Source organism: Staurois parvus, unplaced genomic scaffold, assembly GCF_062004578.1.
Source record: "Staurois parvus isolate SC_StPar_1 unplaced genomic scaffold, SC_StPar_1.0 ptg000147l, whole genome shotgun sequence".
NCBI lineage: Eukaryota > Metazoa > Chordata > Amphibia > Anura > Ranidae > Staurois > Staurois parvus.
In genome coordinates this window covers 24,387,943-24,410,176 of record NW_028317943.1, presented here as the reverse complement: position 1 = coordinate 24,410,176, position 22,234 = coordinate 24,387,943, and the positions used below count along the sequence as shown (strand labels likewise).

The 22,234-nt window shown below is 42.2% G+C and overlaps 1 protein-coding gene across 1 annotated transcript; it reads left to right on the top strand.

Annotated features, from left to right (window-relative positions):
* The first annotated feature begins 210 nt into the window (after positions 1–210).
* Positions 211–21,809, top strand: KICS2 (KICSTOR subunit 2). The gene is made up of 3 exons (XM_089674142.1): positions 211–740; positions 10,842–11,130; positions 18,113–21,809. Exons 1-3 carry the CDS (start codon positions 416–418, stop codon positions 18,921–18,923), a joined length of 1,425 nt encoding a protein of 474 aa, XP_089530268.1. The 5' UTR covers positions 211–415; the 3' UTR covers positions 18,924–21,809.
* Positions 21,810–22,234: the final 425 nt, after the last annotated feature.

Genomic DNA, 22,234 nt, shown 5'->3' with positions numbered 1-22,234 from the left:
CTGGTCAGGAAGGGGGGGGGGGATTTTCTGGAGGACAAGTGGTTAAAGTTGGGAGGTACCCAGTTCAGACAATACTGCAATTCCCTATACGAATCTATAAAAAGGGTGGGGGCACATCCGCTCCCACGCCTAGGCACCCGGTCTGCCGTCTCTGAGGCTGTAATAAGCAGAGAAATGTGTGACAAGCCGTCTCTGAAATCCAGACATCTTTCCTTGTTCACCTGAGACGTGTCATTACCAGAACTTCCTCTGCTCTGTGCACGCGCTCTGATCTATAATGCTCGTTTAAAAAAAAAAAAAAAGCAAGGCCGTGATACCCACTTCCTGCCTAGTCACGTGTGCCGTGTAAACAGTCCGCCGTGTGTTCTTCCGACCCCGGGAGTGCGGCCTCCTGGTGTCCTGCACTGCTCCCTGTATGGTGGTGCCCCAGGAAGAAGGTGATGTTCCGGCGATCACGGAGCTGGAGGTCGAGGATGACGCAGAGTCGCTGTTACTGATGACAACCGCGGTGATGATCCCTCTGTTGAGCCCGGCGGTGACTGTGGAACACAATGTCCTGCAGACCTTCTTCAGCCACCTCGGGCACTTCTCCTATGACAAGGCCAAGGACAATGTGGAGAAGGAGAAGGAAGCCAACAAGACGGCCGGCGCTTCCTGGTCTTCCATGCTGGCAGCCCTGGCACATCTGGCCGCTGCAGAGAAGGCGTATCACAGCATGAGCTTCCTGGGCCAGAAGGCGGGTGAGTGAGCCGGGGACTACTAATACACATGCACCCTGTACACACCTCTACTGGGGAGAGCTCACAGCAATGGCACCCCCAGAGACACGAAGGCTTGGTTCTCACCACTGCCACCTGAAAGTTCCCACTTCCTGGCCACTTGATGCTAATTGAGTACAACTTTAATGCGACTTGATACGCGACTTTCATGTCATGTGACTTTGCCTGGGTAATCTTCCTGTAATGTCGGATCCAAATCACATCTATATAGATGAGGATCCGACTTGGAGGAGACTTCTATTAAAGTCTATGGTCACAAGTCATATATAAGTCTCCTTGAAGTAGTACAGGAACCTTTTCTAAAGTCGGAGCGACTTCAGTAGTGCTAATTAGACTCGGTTCACACTACTGCTACCTCAAAGTCGTGCGACTTTGCCAGGCAACTTGACTATTACTCTGGAGCAACTTTCAGGGAATGCCTAGGTAATCTTCCTGTAATGCCAGATCCAAATCACATCAATATAGATGAGGATCTGACTTGGAGGCGACTTCTATTAAAGTCTATGGGCACAAGTTGGATAGAAGTTGCCTTGAAGTTGTACAGGAACCTTTTCTAAAGTTGGAGCAAATTCAGTAGTGCTAATTAGGATGGCTCTCATTGACTAACATGGGATTCTATATGTCATGCGATTTGGGGTCTCACAAGTCGGATCCCACGTCACGGCAGTGTGAACCAAACCTTAAAGTGTTACTAAGGCTCCATTCACATTAGCGCAATTTCCAGTGCAACTTGTGGTGTGACTTTGATCTGACTTTACATTCACTGGACTAAAATCACATCAAAAATTGTACCAAAGTACTGCAGGTCTTTACAACGTGAAGTCAAACAAATTTGAATGGTACTCATTGGGAAACATGGGTTGACCCCAAAGTCACATGGCAAGTCACACAAGTGTGAGTGGACTGTAAACCCAGGACCCTGCATTCACTATAAATGGTCTGTCACAGTACACAGAGCATGGAAATGCATTTATTAAAACGAAGTTCCACTCACCTGTCAATAAATAAGTCAGCAGCTACAAAAACTGTAGCTGCTGACTTTTAAAAAAAAAAACAGCCACTTACCTGTCCCGTGGTGTGTCCCCTGCAGCCCGTTTCTCCGGCTGTCCTGGATTCCAGGAGGCCGGCATCTTCGGTGCGGGCACTCGGCTGTGATAGCTTGCGGCTTCACAGCCGGGTACCCACTGCGCCTGCGCGAGTAGCGCTGCACTTCATGAATGGTCCTGTAGTCTTCTGGGACCTGTCACGTGTCCCAAAAGACTTTAGGGAGGGACGGAGGACGCCGTCTGTTTCTGATCGGACCGGAAGTGGGAGCGGGTACCTGTCAATTCTGGTACCCGCTGCTCCCCCCGCTCCCCAAAGATGCCAATCCTTAATGGGTAGTGGGGGAACAGTCCTTAAAGCAGACCTTCCCCTTTTGGGTGGAACTCCGCTTTAAAGTAAGGTTCCATACACACTAGAGTTTTTTTTCAGCTGTTAGCATATTTATTTCTGCTCCTAGAAGCTAAATAGTTTTATCCTATGTGTTCATGCACACTATTTTAGGCTATTAGCATTTTTTGAGCTTCAGCATCTTAAGGGCAGAAAAAAAATATTTTTGTAGAGTGTTTTTGAGCGGTTTTCCAGCAGAAAAAACAGTAAATGCTACTAAAATACTCAAATACTAACAGCTTTTTTTTTTCCACCATGTACTGTAAAAACGCTACTAAAATGCTAACACTCCTGAACGCTACTAAAAAACGCTGTTACCAGTGGTTTTTTAACTTAAAAAAAAAACGCTAATGTGCATGGAGCCTTAATATAAACTGCTAAATACCTTTTCCCATCAGCAATATATAGCAGTCTTGTGACATCTATCAGTGTCCAGCTGAGCACTGGTTAAAGCTTGTAGAATGAGTTTTTATTCTGTTCTGACTGTACTATTAGGCTGCCAGACCCTTGACCTTTTGTCTGGACAGTGCTGATTGGCCCTGTGCTGATCACATGCACCCTCCCAAAGGAAAAAACAAAACAAGCTCTCTAGCAATGCGCACTAAACTGAGCATGTGCAGAGTGCCTCCTAGAGTTCTGTGCTATCACCAGATGGATTGGGGACAGTAGAAGGGGAGGATCTGAGAAGACAGGATCAAACAGCCTTTTTTACACAATGCAGAGCATTAACCCCTTAGGTTCCACAGTGAGTATGCTTTACTGCATATACAGACTTATTTTACTGTTGTAGGTTTAGTAAAAATTTAAGACAGCTCTCATTGACTAACATAGAATGTCACATGTCATGCAACTTGGGGTCTCACAAGTCGGATCCCAATTCGTCGCAGTGAGAACTGAGCCTAAGGCTGGCCATACACTATACAATTTTCTTACAATTTTCTGCCCAATTTCCTTTAGATTTACCTTCAACTATGTAGTGCAAGGGCCTGCCTAACTGGATTCAATTGAAAGTGCTGTTAGGTTTGACCTCCTATTATATGGTTTTTGGTAAATCTAAAGGAAACTGGACAGAAAATTGTAAGAAAATTGTATAATGTATATTAGGCTACATCCACATCTGCGATTAGACCTGGTTCAAATTATAGCAGCAAGATACAGTGATTCCTGCTGCAGCTCTCAGCAGCTAGGTGCGGCTTCTGGCCCTGTTCACTATGACAGGTTGTTGGCAGCCGCAGCTATTCACAACTTTCTGCACAGCCTGTGAGTTCACCTGCAGTGATCACTGCTAGATGTACACATAGTTTAACCAGAAACGATCACTGCAGGTAATCACTGGCTGTGCAGAGAGCGAATACATCGGCAACTTGTCATTTTAGTGAACAGGGCCAGCTGCTGCACCTAGCTGCTTAGAACTGCAGCAGGAATCTCTGAATGTAGCCTAAGTTCTCCTTCACACCAGCTGCTGCATTGCAGCACAACCGATGGTGTGTAGTGCGGTCAAGATCAACTCTGTGATGATACACTTAGCTCAGCACATCGTACTTTTTCCCCCAAACATTATATATATATATATATATATATATATATATATATAATTAATTTTTTATTTTTTTTTTAAAGCAGAGGCCCTAGAGAATAAATTGTGTGTTGTATATTTTTATGACACACAGCTCAGCATATCGTACTGTTTCCCCCAAACATTTTTTTTTTTTTGTTAAGCAGAAACTCTAGAGAATAAATTGGTGGGTGTTGCATATTTTTATGACATGGTATTTGCGCAGTGATTTTTCAAATGCCCGTTTTTGGGAAGAAAATACATTTTAATGCATAGCATAGCAAGACACAATATAACCAAATGTTTTGTAGAATATATAAGATGATTTTACACCAAGTAAATAGCAAACATGTCACACTTTAAAATTGCATCTGCCCGTGGAATGGCGCCAATCTACGGTACCGAAAAGTCCCTATAGGCGACACTTTTAAAGCCTTTACGAGTTACCAGTTTAAGGTGACATAGGTGGTCTGGAGCTAGAATTATTGCTCTCACTCTGACGTTTACAGCAATACCTCACGTGTAGTGCAGTCAGTGTTTACATATGCGTGTGGAACCGGTGCATGCGTTTGCATTTGTGTGCGGGTGGATGGGGGCGCTTTAAAAATTTATTATTTTTAAAAATGTTTTTATACTGTCTTTATTTTTAATGAACTTATTGCTGTCATAAAGGATGAGCATCAGCATGGGCCGTGACAGGTCCTCTTTATGGTCTGTTAGACCGCAGACCTCTCCTAGCTTCCAATGCAACCGATTACACACAGATTAGTCCTCATGCACACTGGACGTTTTTACAGCTGCGGTTTTTGACTTTTTTTTTTTTTTTACAGTCAGTAAACTCCTCAGCATCTTATCCTATGTGTCCATGCATCAACGTTTTTTGGCTGGAAAAAAAACCCAGAAGTAGTGGGTTTCTAGAGGAGTTTTTTAGCTGTATAAATGCTCTAACATTGAAAAACACGGTAAATCGTGGCAATTATTATTTTGGGTAAAAAAAACCTCTAAAAAACAAAAATACGAAAAAACACTAATACAAAAAAAACTGAAAAACTCATGTTTTTAACGTGACTTTACACAGCTAACATTACCAGCGTTATTAAAATGTCCAGTGTGCATGGAGCCTTATCGGCTGCTTTCCTGGCCAGTAACAGCTAGCTAAACAAATAGCTGAAACCAGATGTGACTAAATTCTCATCACTTCCAGTTTCTGATGTCACACAGTGAGAGGAACAACATCAGTTCCTCTCACTGTGTGCCCAGAGCCGGATGCTGCTGGTCTCATCCTTAAAGGCTGCTGGAGCGGGTGGGACTCCCTTCCACTGCCTGTAAAGGTAATCCAGTGGCTCTTAGCTGCTCAAATTACTTTTGTCAGCTTCAAAATCGCCAGCTGGGGACACTGATATGTCTGTCATTACTGAAGCAATGACCGAGACATAACGGTACATCGCTGGATAGGAAGGGTGGTGTCGCCGGATGGAAAGTGGTTAAAGAAACTTTACTGAGATGTCACACAGGCAATTACTGGCCATGTGGTGCAAGGTGCTTTTTTTTTAGCACATCATGCATGCACACCTCCACATTGCAGTGGTATGAACCAGGCGCATAAGAGACTAGGCATTTTGCCTTGTCCATGCAGTGCAACTGCACTAGAATTGCTGCTTAACATACCCAATGTAGTCCCAAGGCATGTTGTGTGAATCTAGTCTTAAGGCACATTACTGCCCACTAAATGCAATGGGGGATATTATCTGCCAAAGAGATGCGGCATGTGGACACCCCCATATGGGGGTGCAACTTTAAAGCTACGTTTAGCTTTCTGAAAAATATAATACCTGCACATAATTTTGCAGGTGAAAATGCATTTTTTTTTTTTTTTTCCCCACAGGAGTTTGCAGAGCATTGCACATTCGATCTGTGGATCGTGGGTGCAATGTCAGGCTCCTGCAGGCATGTCCTCTGGCTTTCTTGCCCATACTTCTATACAGGATTTCTGCTTGAATGCTGGAGAGAATGTCACTAGACTACAAGGGTGCTCATCTGCACCTTCTCAGTTCATTGAAAACTACAAAGCATTTGCCTCAGTGGCAGACAGAATTCATAATTTCTTCATTCACAGATTCCTGTGAATGAATGACAGGGCCCTGTGGGCGGAGCCCCACACAGCCATGCCAATTTTAAATTTTCACTGCCTGTGTTCCTCTTAAGTGATGCAACAGGAAATCCCTAAAGTGAAGGCAGTTCCCATCTTAGCTTATCACCGGAAAGGTGTCCCTGTTGAAGTATCCACTTATATCTTGCGGTGGTGACAATGCAAAGTTTTTGAATTTATCCTTAAATTGGAACTCTTCACCCATTTTCATCTTTATTGAATCTAGCTCCTTTCCATCATTTAGGATTTTTTTTTTTTGTGGAGTATAGCTTGCTCTTCAGGCTTTCTCACCTAGGCAACATTGCCGACCCTTTCTGCCTGCAGCCTCCTGGGATACCCACTTCACATATCACAGGAGGCCTCAGGGCTATGTAAAACATGCTGCACATGTGCAGTGGAGCATCATCAGAGGTCCCAGAAGACAGCTGGCTATCAATGACATCAGCAAACCAGAGAGCAGCACAGAACCTACAGGTGACGGTAAGACAGCGTTGGATTCATTAGACATGCGAGTATGTGTTTTGGCGATAACTCCAAATACCAGGTAAGAGTAAAGAAAACCACAAGGGCAGGGGGATTCTCTTTAATATTTGCCATGGTGAAAATGGTCACCAGGACAAAGAGGGGGCTATTCTTCCCAATGGGGACAACACAGACGGCAATAAAAACTTGATAGAGGTGCTCAGCCTTTTTGCCTTGATGTGAGCAGGGAAGTATACCCTCTCTGTTTTACTGCTCACTGGGACTTCATTAACAAGGTTTTCTCTCGCTAAGGGATGTATTTATAGGAAATTTGCAGAGCTATTTGTCCTGCAAAACTGCATGTACAGTCAGGTCCATAAATATTGGGACATCGACACAATTCTAACATTTTTGGCTCTATACACCACCACAATGGATTTGAAATGAAACGAACAAGATGTGCTTTAACTGCAGACTGTCCGCTTTAATTTGAGGGTATTTACATCCAAATCGGGTGAACGGTGTAGGAATTACAACAGTTTGCATATGTTCCTCCAACTTGTTAAGGGACCAAACGTAATGGGACAATTGGCTCTCAGCTGTTCCATGGCCAGGTGTGTGTTATTCCCTCATTATCCCAATTACAATGAGCAGATAAAAGGTCCAGAGTTCATTTCAAGTGTGCTATTTGCATTTGGAATCTGCTGCTGTCAACTCTCAAGATGAGATCCAAAGAGCTGTCACTATCAGTGAAGCAAGCCATCATTAGGCTGAAAAAACAAAACAAACCCATCAGAGAGCAAAAACATTAGGCGTGGCCAAAACAACTGTTTGGAACATTCTTAAAAAGAAGGAACGCACCGGTGAGCTCAGCAACACCAAAAGACCCGGAAGACCACGGAAAACAACTGTGGTGGATGACCGAAGAATTCTTTCCCTGGTGAAGAAAACACCCTTCACAACAGTTGGGCAGATCAAGAATACGCTCCAGGAGGTAGGTGTATGTGTGTCAAAGTCAACAATCAAGAGAAAACTTCACCAGAGTGAATACAGAGGGTTCACCACAAGATGTAAACCATTGGTGAGCCTCAAAAACAGGAAGGCCAGATTAGAGTTTGCCAAACGACATCTACAAAAGCCTTCACAGTTCTGGAACAACATCCTATGGACAGATGAGACCAAGATCAACTTGTACCAGAGTGATGGGAAGAGAAGAGTATGGAGAAGGAAAGGAACTGTTCATGATCCTAAGCATACCACCTCATCAGTGAAGCATGGTGGTGGTAGTGTCATGGCGTGGGCATGTATGGCTGCCAATGGAACTGGTTCTCTTGTATTTATTGATGATGTGATTGCTGACAAAAGCAGCAGGATGAATTCTGAAGTGTTTCGGGAATATTATCTGCTCATATTCAGCCAAATGCTTCAGAACTCATTGGATGGCGCTTCACAGTGCAGATGGACAATGACCCAAAGCATACTGCAAAAGCAACCAAAGAGTTTTTTAAGGGAAAGAAGTGGAATGTTATGCAATGGCCAAGTCAATCGCCTGACCTGAATCCGATTGAGCATGCATTTCACTTGCTGAAGACAAAACTGAAGGGAAAATGCCCCAAGAACAAGCAGGAACTGAAGACAGTTGCAGTAGAGGCCTGGCAGAGCATCACCAGGGATGAAACCCAGCGTCTGGTGATGTCTATGCGTTCCAGACTTCAGGCTGTAATTGACTGCAAAGGATTTGCAACCAAGTATTAAAAAGTGAAAGTTTGATTTATGATTATTATTCTGTCCCATTACTTTTGGTCCCTTGACAAGTGGGAGGCACATATGCAAACTGTTGTAATTCCTACACCGTTCACCTGATTTGGATGTAAATACCCTCAAATTAAAGCTGACAGTCTGCAGTTAAAGCACATCTTGTTCGTTTCATTTCAAATCCATTGTGGTGGTGTATAGAGCCAAAAATGTTAGAATTGTGTCCATGTCCCAATATTTATGGACCTGACTGTATGTTCCTACAGTGCAAATGCCAGAAAAATGTTTTTGGGCTAGATGTTCTTCATCCAGAAGATACACTAAGCTGATGATCATAGGAAATACTTTTCTACTATTAGTTGCATATAGTGGCCATAATAAGGTAATTTTAAAAAATAACTATTGCCCGTTTGTGTTAGTACCCAGCGGTCCTCCTGGCTGTTTTTCAGGCGGACTTGATCGGACCATCTATTGCCGTGTATGGAGAGGTGGATGCAAACAGACGTGACCATGTACACCTGCCTGCATCCGATTTGCTAAAAACAGATAGATGGGGATTTGTTCCCCATCCATCTAGCGGATCGGATGACAGATATAAACTGATATGTGGTCTGTTTACACCCTAGTGCCCATGGAGGAAAGCAGGCTGTGTCTGCTCTGCTTAAGCAGAGTAAACATGGTCCTGTCATCCACCTGCTCTGCGGAGATCAGCGGGCAGATCCCCTGCCGAGCAGGCGGATCTGCTAGCAGAGTCTGCTCATTTGAAAGGGACCTCAAAGTGATAACTGTTTCAGCAGACAGGAAGTGAGGGAAATTTTCTAACAGGGACACAGAAATAAAAAGCTGATGAAGGTTCTAGCCTTCTACTAGTAAAAACATTTTTTCCCAAAATGTCTTTCAGCGCCTGGAGAGCGAAGCTCCACCCAAATTCCCAGGGAATACTCCAGCAAGATCTTTAAAAGCAGGACATTTCCACCATGGCCTGTTTCTTTGTTTTTTTCCGTCATGGTGGAAACACTGCGTTCGGAGTCGTGGGTGGCATTGTGCTCTCCTCAGGTAGAGGGGTTATATGAGGTACCTGTGTTTTTTTAATTCTTTTGCAGAATTGATGACCATCCCCGGGAACAGGTGGGCAGTTTCTGGTTTTGGCCACTGAAATGCAAGGAAGGTGTTGACATAGATTTTCCCTCACTTCCTGTGATGAGTTGATGGCGAAAGTAAAGGTTCAGTTGTTGGGTAGAGATGGTGTTATCTGAAAGCAGACAGTTTAGGATATAGGCGGACAGATTGGGGTACGGAGTTCCAGTAAATGAGAAGCTCTAGGGAAGTCCTGAAGACCAGCAAGGGGGAAAAGGCAAGGAGGGAGCTAGAAAGCAGCAGGTATTGGGAGCAGCAAGAGGATGGCTTGGGTGATAGCTTTGAAACAAAGTTGGTGATGTGGATGGCTTTGTATGTTAGTATTTTACATTTTATGAAAGGGGGCCAGTGGAAGCTCGTGGAGGGAGATCACACTGTAAGTGGCCTGTAACAGAAGGGGCTGATCGTTGAGAGATTAAGAACTGCCTCTCCATGGTCTTTGCAGTGGGGGGCACCTATTGGGAGCTTTTGTGGACAGGCTGTGTATGGCTTACAAGTTTGATGACAATGGAGCATTTTTCTAAAACTGGATTTAATGTGCTAGGGATGCTGCAGTGCAGCTTCTTCACAGCTGGAAATCCACAGGTTGTCTCCTTCCTGAACACATCATCCACAGGTCATCACAGTGCACAGCCCCCTCCCCACCTGCACCTCCACCTCACCTGAGCCCATTAATCTGGGGGCACTGTTGGACCTTTTCAGGCTACGATCGCTGGGGATCTCCACATTCTCCTGAGCCATGATGGCAGCAGCGATCTCTTCCCTCCCCAGTATAAGGCCTCAGTAGACCAGCTCAGATTCTATCTTGCAACCTGGGAAGACAACCGCCGCTCTCCTGCTACCCTCTGCACTGTGTGAGGCTGAAGAAGCCCCTATGCCGAGACTGAACATCGCCCAGTACGCAGGCACACAGTTGTTGATTGAGCACCGAGGACAGTCTGAGTGTGCTGAAAGGAGGCCCCTCCGGATGATGAATGGGCTGACAAAAGCCCAGGTGTCAGGATGCAATTTTTAGTTGCAATGGTGACCTGGCACCTGGGATTTGTCAAGCCCTGTCTAAAAGCCTATGTCAATGCATTAAAAAAAACAAACAAAACCTATATATTACATCTCTGCAATGCATGCACAAATCCTCCTTGTTTTATCCTTGTTTTTAAAAATACCTATTGCACTCAGCTTTTAATTTTCCTGGTGACTGGCAACACACAGCTTTTTTGTGGACTAAGTTGTGTCAGCCCTTCCCATTGTCTTTTGCTAAACTACTCAACCACTTCCACTGTCTTGTAGTCTAAGTAAAGAAGAGGGAGGGCTAAATAGTCTCCTTGAGGCAACACAGGCAGGAAAAACTAAACACAATACAGCTCTGAATTGCAGACAAGAGTATATTTTCCTTTTAAAACTGATATAACAAAATGCTCTCAGTGGTGTGTGTATATATAACAGACCAAAAGACAACAATTAGGGTAAGTTCATTGCTTGGTAGGACTTGCACGTTAGTGTAGATACAAAAGCTTGCAAAAATGTATTTTCAATGTGTTTAGCTTTGTGTTAAAATGTATTCTGTTGTTTGTAGGTGGTCAATCATTTTTCAGCAGAAAAGATTCAATCAGGACAAATTACACCTCGCTGTACAATGAACTGAAAAAAGTGGTGTCAACAGGAAAACATGCTATTGGTGGGACAGCACCTCACTTGGAAGAACTGCTCTCCCATCTGTCAGAGCAGTTGTGCTTTTTTATTCAGGCTCGCATGGAAATTGCAGATTTCTATGAAAAAATGTACTCTCTGAGCAATCAGAAATTCATTAATGCTGAGGAGTTGGTCAATATTTTGGAAGTCATTTTAAAGAAGTACAGTTCCAGGTAAGGTCCATAGTTATCCTACTTGTCCACCCAAAAAAACATTGGGGGGGATTTTCTAAGATTATGGCAGCCAGAATCTGGAGCAGCTTTGAATATAAACCAATCACCTTGTAACTCTAGCTTATTCAGTTAAGTTTTGAAAATGAAAGGTAGAAGCTGATTGGTTGCCATGCACAGCTGCTCCAGATTCTCTCTGCTTCAGTCTTCGTAAAGTCTCATTGGCTTTCTGATAAATGTTAAAGTGCAAATGTGTGAACCAGTTCAAAAGACAGCTCCTATTTTATCGTACACAAGAAAATCCCCCATTTGCCAAAAAGGACAAAACCAGGAAGATAGAACTTCATATGTGCCACAGCAAAATCACCCATTGTATAAAATCATTTTTTTATTTCCACAAAATATAATAACACTTTTTTATAAAACCATAGGCGTCGGTGTATAATCAATGTGCGGAGTCAGGCTTCTGGTCCCAATGGGTTTTAATTTTTGATGTATATCTGTAATATATGGAGATATGGTTCCTACTGAGAAATAATTGTGTAGGCAGAGTTACTCCATATAACTTCGCTTATTTTGGAAAATGTTTATACAGCAAGCTCCTGGGAATGAAGAGGAAGTTCTTTATAAGCTACAGGTCACAACCTGCAAGCTTTCACAGGGCTAAGAACTTGCTCCCCACCCCAATGCAACAGTGCTGGGTGCCTGAGGGGCCAATAGCCAACATTGCCAAGTAGGAGAAAAAATACTTTTACATCTGGAAGTATCGCAAATTTGTCTTGCATCTTGGTGGCTAAATTGAGGACTGAGTTACGTGTTGCATAATATCTGTGCAACTCTACTATATTTTCAGTAAATAATCTAAAATTTAAGTGCACGTAAGCACAAAAAAACCCTCTTACCCCCCCCCCCCCCCCCCCAAAAAAAAAAAAAGTATAAAAGATTGTGTGAAATTAGCAACTGTCAAGACCTAAACTAAGATACCTAAAACTATAAAATTGCATGTGGGGACCATTTAACCACCTCCTGCCCAGCACTGTGATCCCACATCATGTCCTCCCATTTGCTCACTTCATGCGCACCCTAGGAGGGACGTAGTTGCGCAATCTATGACCCAGCAGAACACAGATCATTGTACGGGGCTGCTGTGCGCTGCCCTGGTACCTTTGTGATTGCTGTAACCAATGGCTTTCATTCATAGCCATTGTGTGTAATATTGTCATCTCTGTGATTGGTCACAGTGACCACATGGTACAGGAGCCAATCACCGTAGTAAGAAACGGTTTCATGAATGAACGGTGTTAGAGATTATTATAGTGATCATCACTGTACATCATAGTATTAAAAAAACAAAAGAAAAAAAAAAAAAAACCTGATCACCTCCCCAGAGTAGTACAGTGTCACTATGGTGACACTGTGCTGCTGTGGTCACAGTATTTAAAAAAGTTAACAGTAAAAGTTTAAAAAATAACCTTTTTTGCATACTGTCAACATTCAGTGTCCCTGATCACCATACCATTCATTTGGTGATGCTGTATTGCACTAGTGACAGTTTGTTTTGAAAAAAAAAAAGAATAATTGTGAAACAAAAACTAATTTTATTTAATTTCTTCATTTTCCAAACAATTACAACTTTGAAAAACTCACCATGCCTCTTATTAAATACCTTGGACTGTCTCCTTTTCAAAAAGGGGGGTCATTTGGGGGATATTTGTACTGTCTTGGCAATTTAAGGGCCTCAAGAAATGAGATTTGAGACACTGATTTGGGTTATTTTTACCAAAGAAATGTAGCAGGATACATTTTGGCCTAAATGTATGTGGAAAGATTATTTATTTGCCAGATTTGATAACAAAAACTAAGGAAAACTTTTTTTTCCTCATTTTTATATAGCAAAAAAAAAAAAAAACCCCCACTGATGAATAAATTCCACCAAAAGAAAGCTCTGTCTGTCTCACAGAATTATAAAAAAAAAAAGTAAAGGGGTAAACGTGTCTGGTAATGAAATGGTTCAAAACCCGCTCAATTTACAGCTTACTGTAAGCCTGGAATTATTCCTCTTGTTCTGGAATGAGTGGCGTAACAAAATGTCTTTCAAAATCAGTGTTTATGTACACACACGCATTCTAGGTACATGTTCATTTATGTTAGTGTGAGGGGGCAGGGTCGTTTAATTTGTAAATTTTTTAATCATTTGTGATGGCAATAAACTGAAGAAACTGCAAGTTTGTATTAACCCTTTGACTGTGATGTACAAGACATGTCCTTGGTGGTCAAAAGGGTTAAAAGAGAAGTCTAGCCAAAGATGTTTGGGCTGTACTTCTATTGATCACAGGCAGGGGCATATCTCCTGGAAGCAAATAATGCATTCGCTTTGCATAGCATTTTACAGGGGGGTGGCGCTGCCCCCCAGGCAGAAGGGACACGTGGGTTTGAGCAGCAGGGTCGCCATCCGGGAGGGGGGGGGGGGCAGTGCACGTTGCAGTGGTGCCCTGAGTTGAGCCAGCAAAAGCCGAGGGTGTAGAGAGGCACGACCCTGGAGATGATGAGGAACAAGCCCAGCCACATGCTCTTGTCTTCGGCCTCTGAGTATTCATAAACCACCCGGATCTTGGCCATGGCGCCTGGACTGTGCAGAGCGGACTTCACAGCAGCATGGCAGGTGGCACAGGGCTGACACAACGCTGAAGGAGAGGAGCCGGGGGGGGGGGGTAAGTCAGCCATGGACTTTGTCATCGCTTGCACACTGTGAGGAAATTGGTGTGTGCTACACAACACTGCCCCCATACAGCGCGAGGGTGGGACTGTCCTCCCACCAATGGGAGCGCACACCGCTCACCCTCCATGAATAGTGTACTCCCAGCAACCATAGACAGGTGAACGCTGAGACCAACTTGTTGCTGATAGCGAGAGAACACTTCTATTTCTAGAGAGCCCCTGTCACCAATACAGAGTGGAGTTTAGTATCTTATATGGGGAGATGGAGCACCAAACATATGTGTGGAATGCTGGGTATTCCGCTATGTGTCTCCCTAGCAGTGCCTCACTCTCAGCCACTTAATACCACCCTGAGAAGCTCTCAGCCGCTGGTACTGAGAAAAGTTGTACTACTCAGCCACCCACTTCTGCCTTCTCCACCAATCACAGAACTGGTATTACTACAATTGCACAATGCATTACGGTCAGTGAATGATCCCTGGAATGCTCTCATTCCATGGCTGCACCTCCATTCACAGCAAGGAATGTACTATAGCTTAGTGGACAAGAAGGAACTGCATGTTCTCCTCCTGTTTCACTGACATCCACCCCCCCCCCCCCCCAGTCACACTGTCTATCTTAATTTGGGGGAGGGCACCTGATTGTAGTCTTGCCTAGGGCAGAACAAATCCAAAATACACTAGTTGCGATTCTGTTTGTCAGCTGGATTCAACCATTTCAGGCTTGGGGAAGATCCTGACTTGGGATCCACCTAAATTCCTGGAATAGCAGATAGCAGCTGGCTCAGCCTCTTGGTGAACAGCTGAAAGCCAGAGCCAGCATCTTCTGTCCCCCTCCACAGCCCAGTGCTCCAGTGACAGCTGGAGGGGCAGAACAGAGAGCTGGTGATTGACAGTCACACTCTCTGCTCAGAGCAGAGGGGCAGAACTGAGCAATCAGCAGTGTTTGATTGCTCAGTTCTCAGGGTAAAGCCGCCAGGGAACAGCCATAGCTGGGACTGGCGCTGCAGCGACCTAGGTGAGTATGATTGTTTGTGTCTTTTTCTATATTTCTACACTTCTCTTTTACAGCTTTAGAAGAAAAATATGCAACTGTTCATTAACATTTGTACATAAGTATTTTTAACACCTTGTTTCCTGCAGTAGTTGCTTACTACTTTTTACTTATATAATTACCTTTTAATATGACATTTTAGCCAGGAGTGCCCAAACTGTAGCATGCAACTGTATTTAAGAGTAGTGATGAGCTAAGGTTCAGCCTGAACCCACTTCAGCCCAGGTCTGTGGTAAACTGACATGTGATAGCAAGCTGCTGGCTCTGCAGCTGCACATAACAAGGGGGGCGGGGATGCTGGTGACATCATTGACCTAATATGGCCCATGTGACCATATTGGGCCACAAATGTCCCCAGCATCCCCACTCCTTTTGTTATGTCTGCCTGCAGGGAAGGGGATTAACCAGCCACCACTGAATGGGCCAGTGATCTGCTATCATGTTATAGGATATCCTGGGTTTGGGCTGAACTGGGTTCAACCCCAACCTTAGGTCATCACTCATCTGCAATGCTAGCTGACCTCTTTCTTACAGAAGCAGTTTCCTTTAAAGACTCCATAAATAATTTCTCTGAGCAGACTTTGTAATAGTGGTAGTAATTGTAGTTGGGAATTTTTGTGGTGGGGTGTTGCCAAGAAAATTACAAATCTGCATGTGATTCAGTTTAGCAGTGACCATTCAGAAACCCTGAATTATCAATCTGAGCTGGAATTCATTTTTTTTTTTGCTACATTTTGTTTTGGGGTGGCGGTCTGTCAATTCAAGGTCAGTAATTGGATTCTCAGACTGTGAAATGATGTTCCATATTAGTCCTTTCTTTAGTGGTCTACGTACAGCAATTGGGTTGTCAGGTTTTTTTTTTTTTTTTTTTTGTTTTTGCTTCTGTTCCTTATTAACTATAGTTTTTACCATATGGTACCATTTTGGATTCCTTTTTTTTTTCCTCTGTACTAGGTACACATTCTCACAGTATGTTATTACTAGCCTTTTTGTTTTTTCTTTTTCCAGCTCTATAGTCTCATATTTTTTTTCCCTATATTCTGTAGAGTGATTGCTTTGTGTTTTTCTGGCTGATTGTATGTATATTCTAATAGGAGTATTCATGCAGCCTCCTAAGCCAAAGGGCTTTTTCTCCAAGTTAAATATAGAGGTAAAAAATTAAAGCCTAAGTGGTTTTTTTTTTTTTTATTTTTAGTTAGATTTTTTTTTAACCACTTTTTTAACCAGAGGATTTACCCCTCTTCCTGACCAAGCCATTTTTTGCATTACGGCGCTGCTTTACTTTTACTGACAATTGCACAGTCATGAAACTCTGCACCTAAATGAAATTTATGTCCTTTTTCTTTCCCCATGAATAGCTTTCTTTCAATGGTATTTGATCGCCTTTGCATTTTTTAATTTTTTTGCACTATAAACAAAAAAAACCCAACAATTTTGAGAAAAAAAAATATTTTTGATTTTTTGCTATTAACCACTTGCCTACTGGGCACTTATACCCCCTTCCTGCCCAGTCCAATTTTCAGCTTTCAACACTGTTGCAATTTGAATGACAATTGCGTGGTCATGCAACACTGTACCCATATGAAATTATAATTTTATTTCACATAAATAGAGCTTTCTTTTGGAAAGCTCTATTTGGTGGATTTGCTGTGCAGAACCATACAAAGCAGTGTGCTGGAGCTGACTGGAGAACTGTATTGTTTACAAACGGTTCTCTGCCCCCTGTCGGTATAACTCAGCGATCACTGGGTGCCAGCAAGTAATCACTGGCTGGGACCTGGTGATTGACAGCCGAGGCCACGAATGGCAGCGTAGGTAGGGCACTCCCCTACCTGGAAATGCAAAAACACACGTGTGTGTGTGTGTGTGTGTGAGAGATTTTGCACAGCCCTATAGCAGTATTTCTGCTATGGGGCAGTGGTAAAGCGGTTACATGATGCAAGGGACAGTGCTTACATTCAATGAAATGTCTCTCTTGCAGGAGGTTGCTGTCTTAATCTAAATATTTTGTTTCCCCAAACCTTCCCCCATATCCCCACAGCAGTAATCTTCCAGTACCATGGGGATTTTTACAGCTGCTGGGCTTGTCAAAAATACCTGCTAAAATTGTGGACTGTTCCCACCCCTTCTGCCACCTTTCTCCATTTACAGAAGCTGTAATATAGCTTCCATCAATAAAAGTGTTGTATGAATGGGGGATGGGCAGATTAATTCCATTCATGGTGCACTTTTCATTGATAGAAACTTTAATACTTAAATAATGCTTTGAATATTGGAAGAGGAGGAGTAGTGCTGAAAGGCCAAGCACAGCTGAAACTCTGGAGGAGCACTACTAACAGATCAAGTGGCTGTATTATCCCCTGCAGTACTGGAAGATTTTTTTTTTGGGGGGGGGGGCGGGGAGTCAGAAGAATAAGCAGCCACCAGCACAAGGGACACTTCTCATTCACTGTGAGTACTGTCCCTCGTGCTGGAAATAAATTAATAGACTTGGGCTCTGAGGTAAAAAAATATGAGCACATTTTTTTACATGATACTGTACATTTTAATGATGTTGCTGTATTGTGTGAAAAATAAACATGGCCTGAAAGATGAGTTCCCTTTTCATAACGTGTTACACCCATATTCAGGGTCTAACATGGTATGTTATGAATAGACCGGTCTCCCGCTTTGATAGCTAGTGGGGGGGATCTTCTCCTCACGCTAGCTGTCAAAATTTTAAAAAAAATGCAGTCGTGCGGTGCTCTGCCTGCCCATCCTCGTCACTCATTCACAGTCCTCTGTGAATGAGAAACTACAAGTCCCGACAGCCTTAATGGCTGTTGGCTTGTAGTTCTTAATGAAGTACGACGAAGCTGTGGAGCACCATGGTAGTTCATTGATTCTTTATGTCAATATATCTGCTTGCCTGTACCAGCAGATATACTGTCATGTCTGCAGGAGACCTGCATAACTCCAGCGATCTACTGATCACTGGTGCAATGGTTTACAAGCTCCTGCAACATGAAATAAGGCACTTTTTTTTTTCTTTTTTTCTTTTTTTTTTCTACCTGCAAAAAACATGTGCATTTGTTATTTTTTAGCAAAAGGTGATCTTATCCTTGAAGCTCAATCTGGTAATTATCGATTTGATGTTTATACCTTTATAGTAATATGTCTTTGTGTCTGATCTGCGTGGGGCTGTATTTACATATTGCTATGCTCTGTTTTGTAGGTTTCATCATCCTCTCCTGTCTCCTCTGGAAAGTGGATTCCAGCTTGAAGTTGATGTTCTTGCACACCTTTTAAAAGCACAAAGCTTGATATTTGAGTGGAAGTTTCTTTTGTCTCTTGTAAACTTGCACAATGCCCATACTAAGCTACAGACATGGGGTCAAATATTTGAAAAGCAAAAAGAAACCAAGAAACATTTATTTGGAGGACAGTCGCAAAAAGCAGTGCAACCTCCACATCTTTTCCTGTGGCTCATGAAGTTTAAAAATAATCTACTCGCCAAGTTTACGCTTTACTTCCATGAAGCTTTAAGCCGACAGACCTCAGAAATGAAAACCTTGACTGCTAAAACTAATCCAGACTACTTTGGAAAAATCTCCAGCTTCATAAGAAAATATGATGCGGTCAATGTGTCCTTAATTTTTGACAATAGGGGTTCAGAAAGCTTTCAAGGTCATGGCTACCACCATCCAGATTCTTATAGAGAAGCCCCCAAAGGTGTGGACCAATATCCTGCAGTGGTATCATTGCCCTCTGACAGACCTGTTATGCACTGGCCCAATGTTATTATGATAATGACTGACAAAAGTGCAGATCTTAACACTTTAGAGAAAGTTGTATACTTTTACGATGACAAAGTTCAAAGTACCTATTTTCTGACACGCCCTGAGCCACAATTTACCCTTGTTGTGATTTTTGAATCCAAAAAGTCAGAGAGAGACTCCCACTTTATTTCTTTTCTCAATGAACTTTCCCATTCCCTCAAAAGTTCCAGAGTATTTGCGAGTTTAAAGCCAGGCTCAAAAGGTTAAATGGATAGGTAAAATGATGTGGCATAGCTAGATAAATAATATAAATGAATAAGTGCTGCACAGCATAGCTAGATAAATGATTTGTTGTCTTTCAGACATCTTTATAGCTTTAAAGGGCAAAACCAATCCTAACTGAAATTTAACCCTTCCAAATGTCCTATCCTGAAAAACTCTGAAGTTAATATCTCCCAGGAGGCGTTCCTGCCTAATTTCTCCCAGCCAAACCCACTACATCATCTCTGCTGAGTTGACTATGACATACAATACATTGAGAATCTAATAGCAGCAGTGTGACATCTTGGAATCCTGCTCATGTTTGCTCAAGATGGAAATATCGATTGTCGGTGGAATTATTCTTAACCACAGAGTTACTCTGCCATTTGCCAAAATGTTATCTAGTTTAGTGTAGGTATTAAAAGAAATCCGTAATGAAAGAAAAATGGGTTTACTTATTGATTTTTTTTTTTTAATTCTGAAAATACTATTTGCCTGACTTTCTCTCTGGTTTCTGTACTTTCAAAGTCACAAGCCCAGAACAAACATGCAGTCACTAAAGTGAAAACTCCAAAAATGCATGTGTGTTGTAAGCAAGTGACTTTGTATGGAAACCAGCATTTTCAGAAGGATATTGGAAATGGCAGCCCTCTATTTTCCTCATGACATGATCCCTCTGAAAGACTTTCTAAATGGCAGCGTACACCTTTTAGTAATGCGAGATTTGTGTCCCTTGGTACCGTTCCTTCCACCAAGATAAAAGTACACTGTACTGCAAGTGGCTTCATTAAAGCCTAGGTGTAGTCCAAAATAAACACAAATCGGCACAAAGGACATGACTTACTGTTAAAGTGCTGCTGACTCCTGGTTTGCTTGAAATCTAAATAGAGACCCCCCCAATAATCTTCTGGTGCAGCAGGGGTTAATAGAGCTTAGGGAGCTCATAAATCTGACTTCCTGACTATGCCTGCCCTTTCCTACCCAGCTCCTCCATTTATAGAAGCCTATACTACAGTTTCTATGAATGAAACATGATCTATGAATAGAGGGCGCGCCCTCCATTCCATAACAAATCAACCACTATAATGACATCGTAACATTTTAGGCCTAATTGCCTTGCTTTTGGGACAAAAACACCCTGTTCAGTGTTCTGTTGTGTGTTGAATGGTTGTAGATCTGGTTTGATGACCACACTGGTGTATGGTCATTGTGTTTATTCCTTCTTTTGCTGCATATATGGTCTTTAAAATATCTTGTTTGAAGAACTTATTAATGATATTGCTAAATCAGACTTATGGGAAAGACATACTTTTTGTTTTTATAGCCAGCTTTACTAGACTGCTATAAGGATGGCAGTTACCTACAGGCATTATTTCTCTCCAGCTGCCAATGTCTGATGTAAACATTGGACACGTAGCTGCACCACCCTAGAGTAAGGCATAAGCCCATAAAGAATGCCTTCAGCATTCCTAAAATATTAATCCTCCGTATTGGGGCAAAGAAGCTTAAACCGTACTGCTGCTGTTACATCAGCTTGGCCATGGGTAAATCGTTTTAGCATCTAACTTGCCTTTCCAAAGTTCTTTTGTCTAATTTTGTCTATATAGTTTCCATCAGATGCTTTTCAGTATATTCTTGAAAAGTTAAAAACATGTTTACAATGCTTAGTTGTAAGATGAATTGTTTTATGGTTGATTGCACCTTATCAGGCAACGTTAGCACATGGATGAGGGAGGTTAAGGCTCCATGCTCATTGGGTGTTTTAATAATGCTGGTAGTGTTAGCTGTGTAAAGTCATGTTAAAAACGTGTGTGTTTTTTTTGTAGCGGTTTTGCATTAGCGACTATCCACACTTTTCCGCATTTGGGTTTTGTAGCATTTTTACAGACAAAAAAATAATTTTGCTCAAATGCCCCAAAATGCCGTTTTGCCACGTTTACCAGCGTTAGAGCGTTTTTACAGCTAAAAAACTCCTCTAGAAACCCACTAGTTCTGGGGGGGGGGGGGGGGGGGTTTCCAGCCAAAATACGCCCCTACCAAAAATTGCTGATTAAAGCCTATATCTGCATGGACACATAGGATAACATGCTGGGGAACTTACTGGCTGTAGGAGCCAAAACCAGCAACTGTAAAAATGTCCAGTGTGCATAAGGACTTGTCAATTTGTTTTAGTCACAAGTGAAACAACATCTTTCAATGTTGTTGGGAAGTCACAATTACTTGTTGCAGTGATTAACCAAAATTGTATGACATCCTGCCTAAAGCAACTTGTCACAGATACAGGATTTCATGATCCATATCATTCTGTATGTCAGCATCATTGCTCATTGGGGTACTGTAATTTAACATGGCCACTCTTGGGGTAATAATGTCTTGTAATATAATTGACACCGCAGTTTATATACTTTGTGATACCAGTGATGGAATATGCTATTTTTATGTTCCTCTTATTAAAGATTCTTAAACCCTTTGGGATTCCACAGTACTAAACGTAATGCAATAATGTTGTAGCTGCTATTCCAGTTTTTGGAAAACTCTTGGAGACCATAAATTAGTGCAGTTGTTTTCCATGATTGGAACACCTCAGTACAGATTGGGTTGTGGCCTTATTTGTTTTTTTTTTTTTTTTAAATATGGGAGTTTTTCAACAGATACGCATATATTTTTACATGGTAGATTATGACTGCAGTTATATCAATGCAATTCAGACACTGAAAAGAACTGTGTTTTTTTTTTTTTTCTATTTTATAAGTAGAGTTTGAAAGTTCCTGCTGAAAAAGGATTGTTGCAATATGTTGGACGTATTTGTTATGGTAGGACGGGTCCGTTTCACTGCACTAATGACTGGGTGTTTAAGTTATGCTGCTGAATTAAAATCAAATTGCAACTGTGTTCTCATTGCCTTATTTTACATATAATACTCTTCTTATTATTGGTAGTAATGAATTTTACCTTCTCTATCTGGAATCTGTTAGTGTTCCCTGTTATAGAAAAATGCCATATTTTACAATCTGCATGTGCAAAGTGGATTTCCTTTTTTAAATAGTAGAGTAGATGTGATATACAAAAGGTATAACTTTGAAAGGTTCTATATAAACAGATTTATTGGATATAACAAAACTGGAAAATGTGAGAATAAAAAAGCAAATCCAAAAATGCTACTTTATTAAACATTGTTGACTCTACTTAAGGGAAACTGCTAAATAGATGTAATACATTTTTCAACTGCTTAACCTGCTGAAAGATTTGTATTTCTATCCATCCAGTTCAGAGCTTTACACTGCTCTGCCACACAGTACAGCCCTGTCTGGCAGGAA

What these genes read in the sequence shown, in the direction of transcription:
- KICS2 (XM_089674142.1), top strand. Translation starts at nt 416, where the DNA reads ATGGTGGTGCCCCAGGAAGAAGGTGATGTTCCGGCGATCACGGAGCTG. An exon ending in CTTCCTGGGCCAGAAGGCGG is followed by an intron (nt 741 to 10,841) that starts GTGAGTGAGCCG and finishes TGTTGTTTGTAG; the next exon opens with GTGGTCAATCATTTTTCAGC. An exon ending in TTAAAGAAGTACAGTTCCAG is followed by an intron (nt 11,131 to 18,112) that starts GTAAGGTCCATA and finishes TCTGTTTTGTAG; the next exon opens with GTTTCATCATCCTCTCCTGT.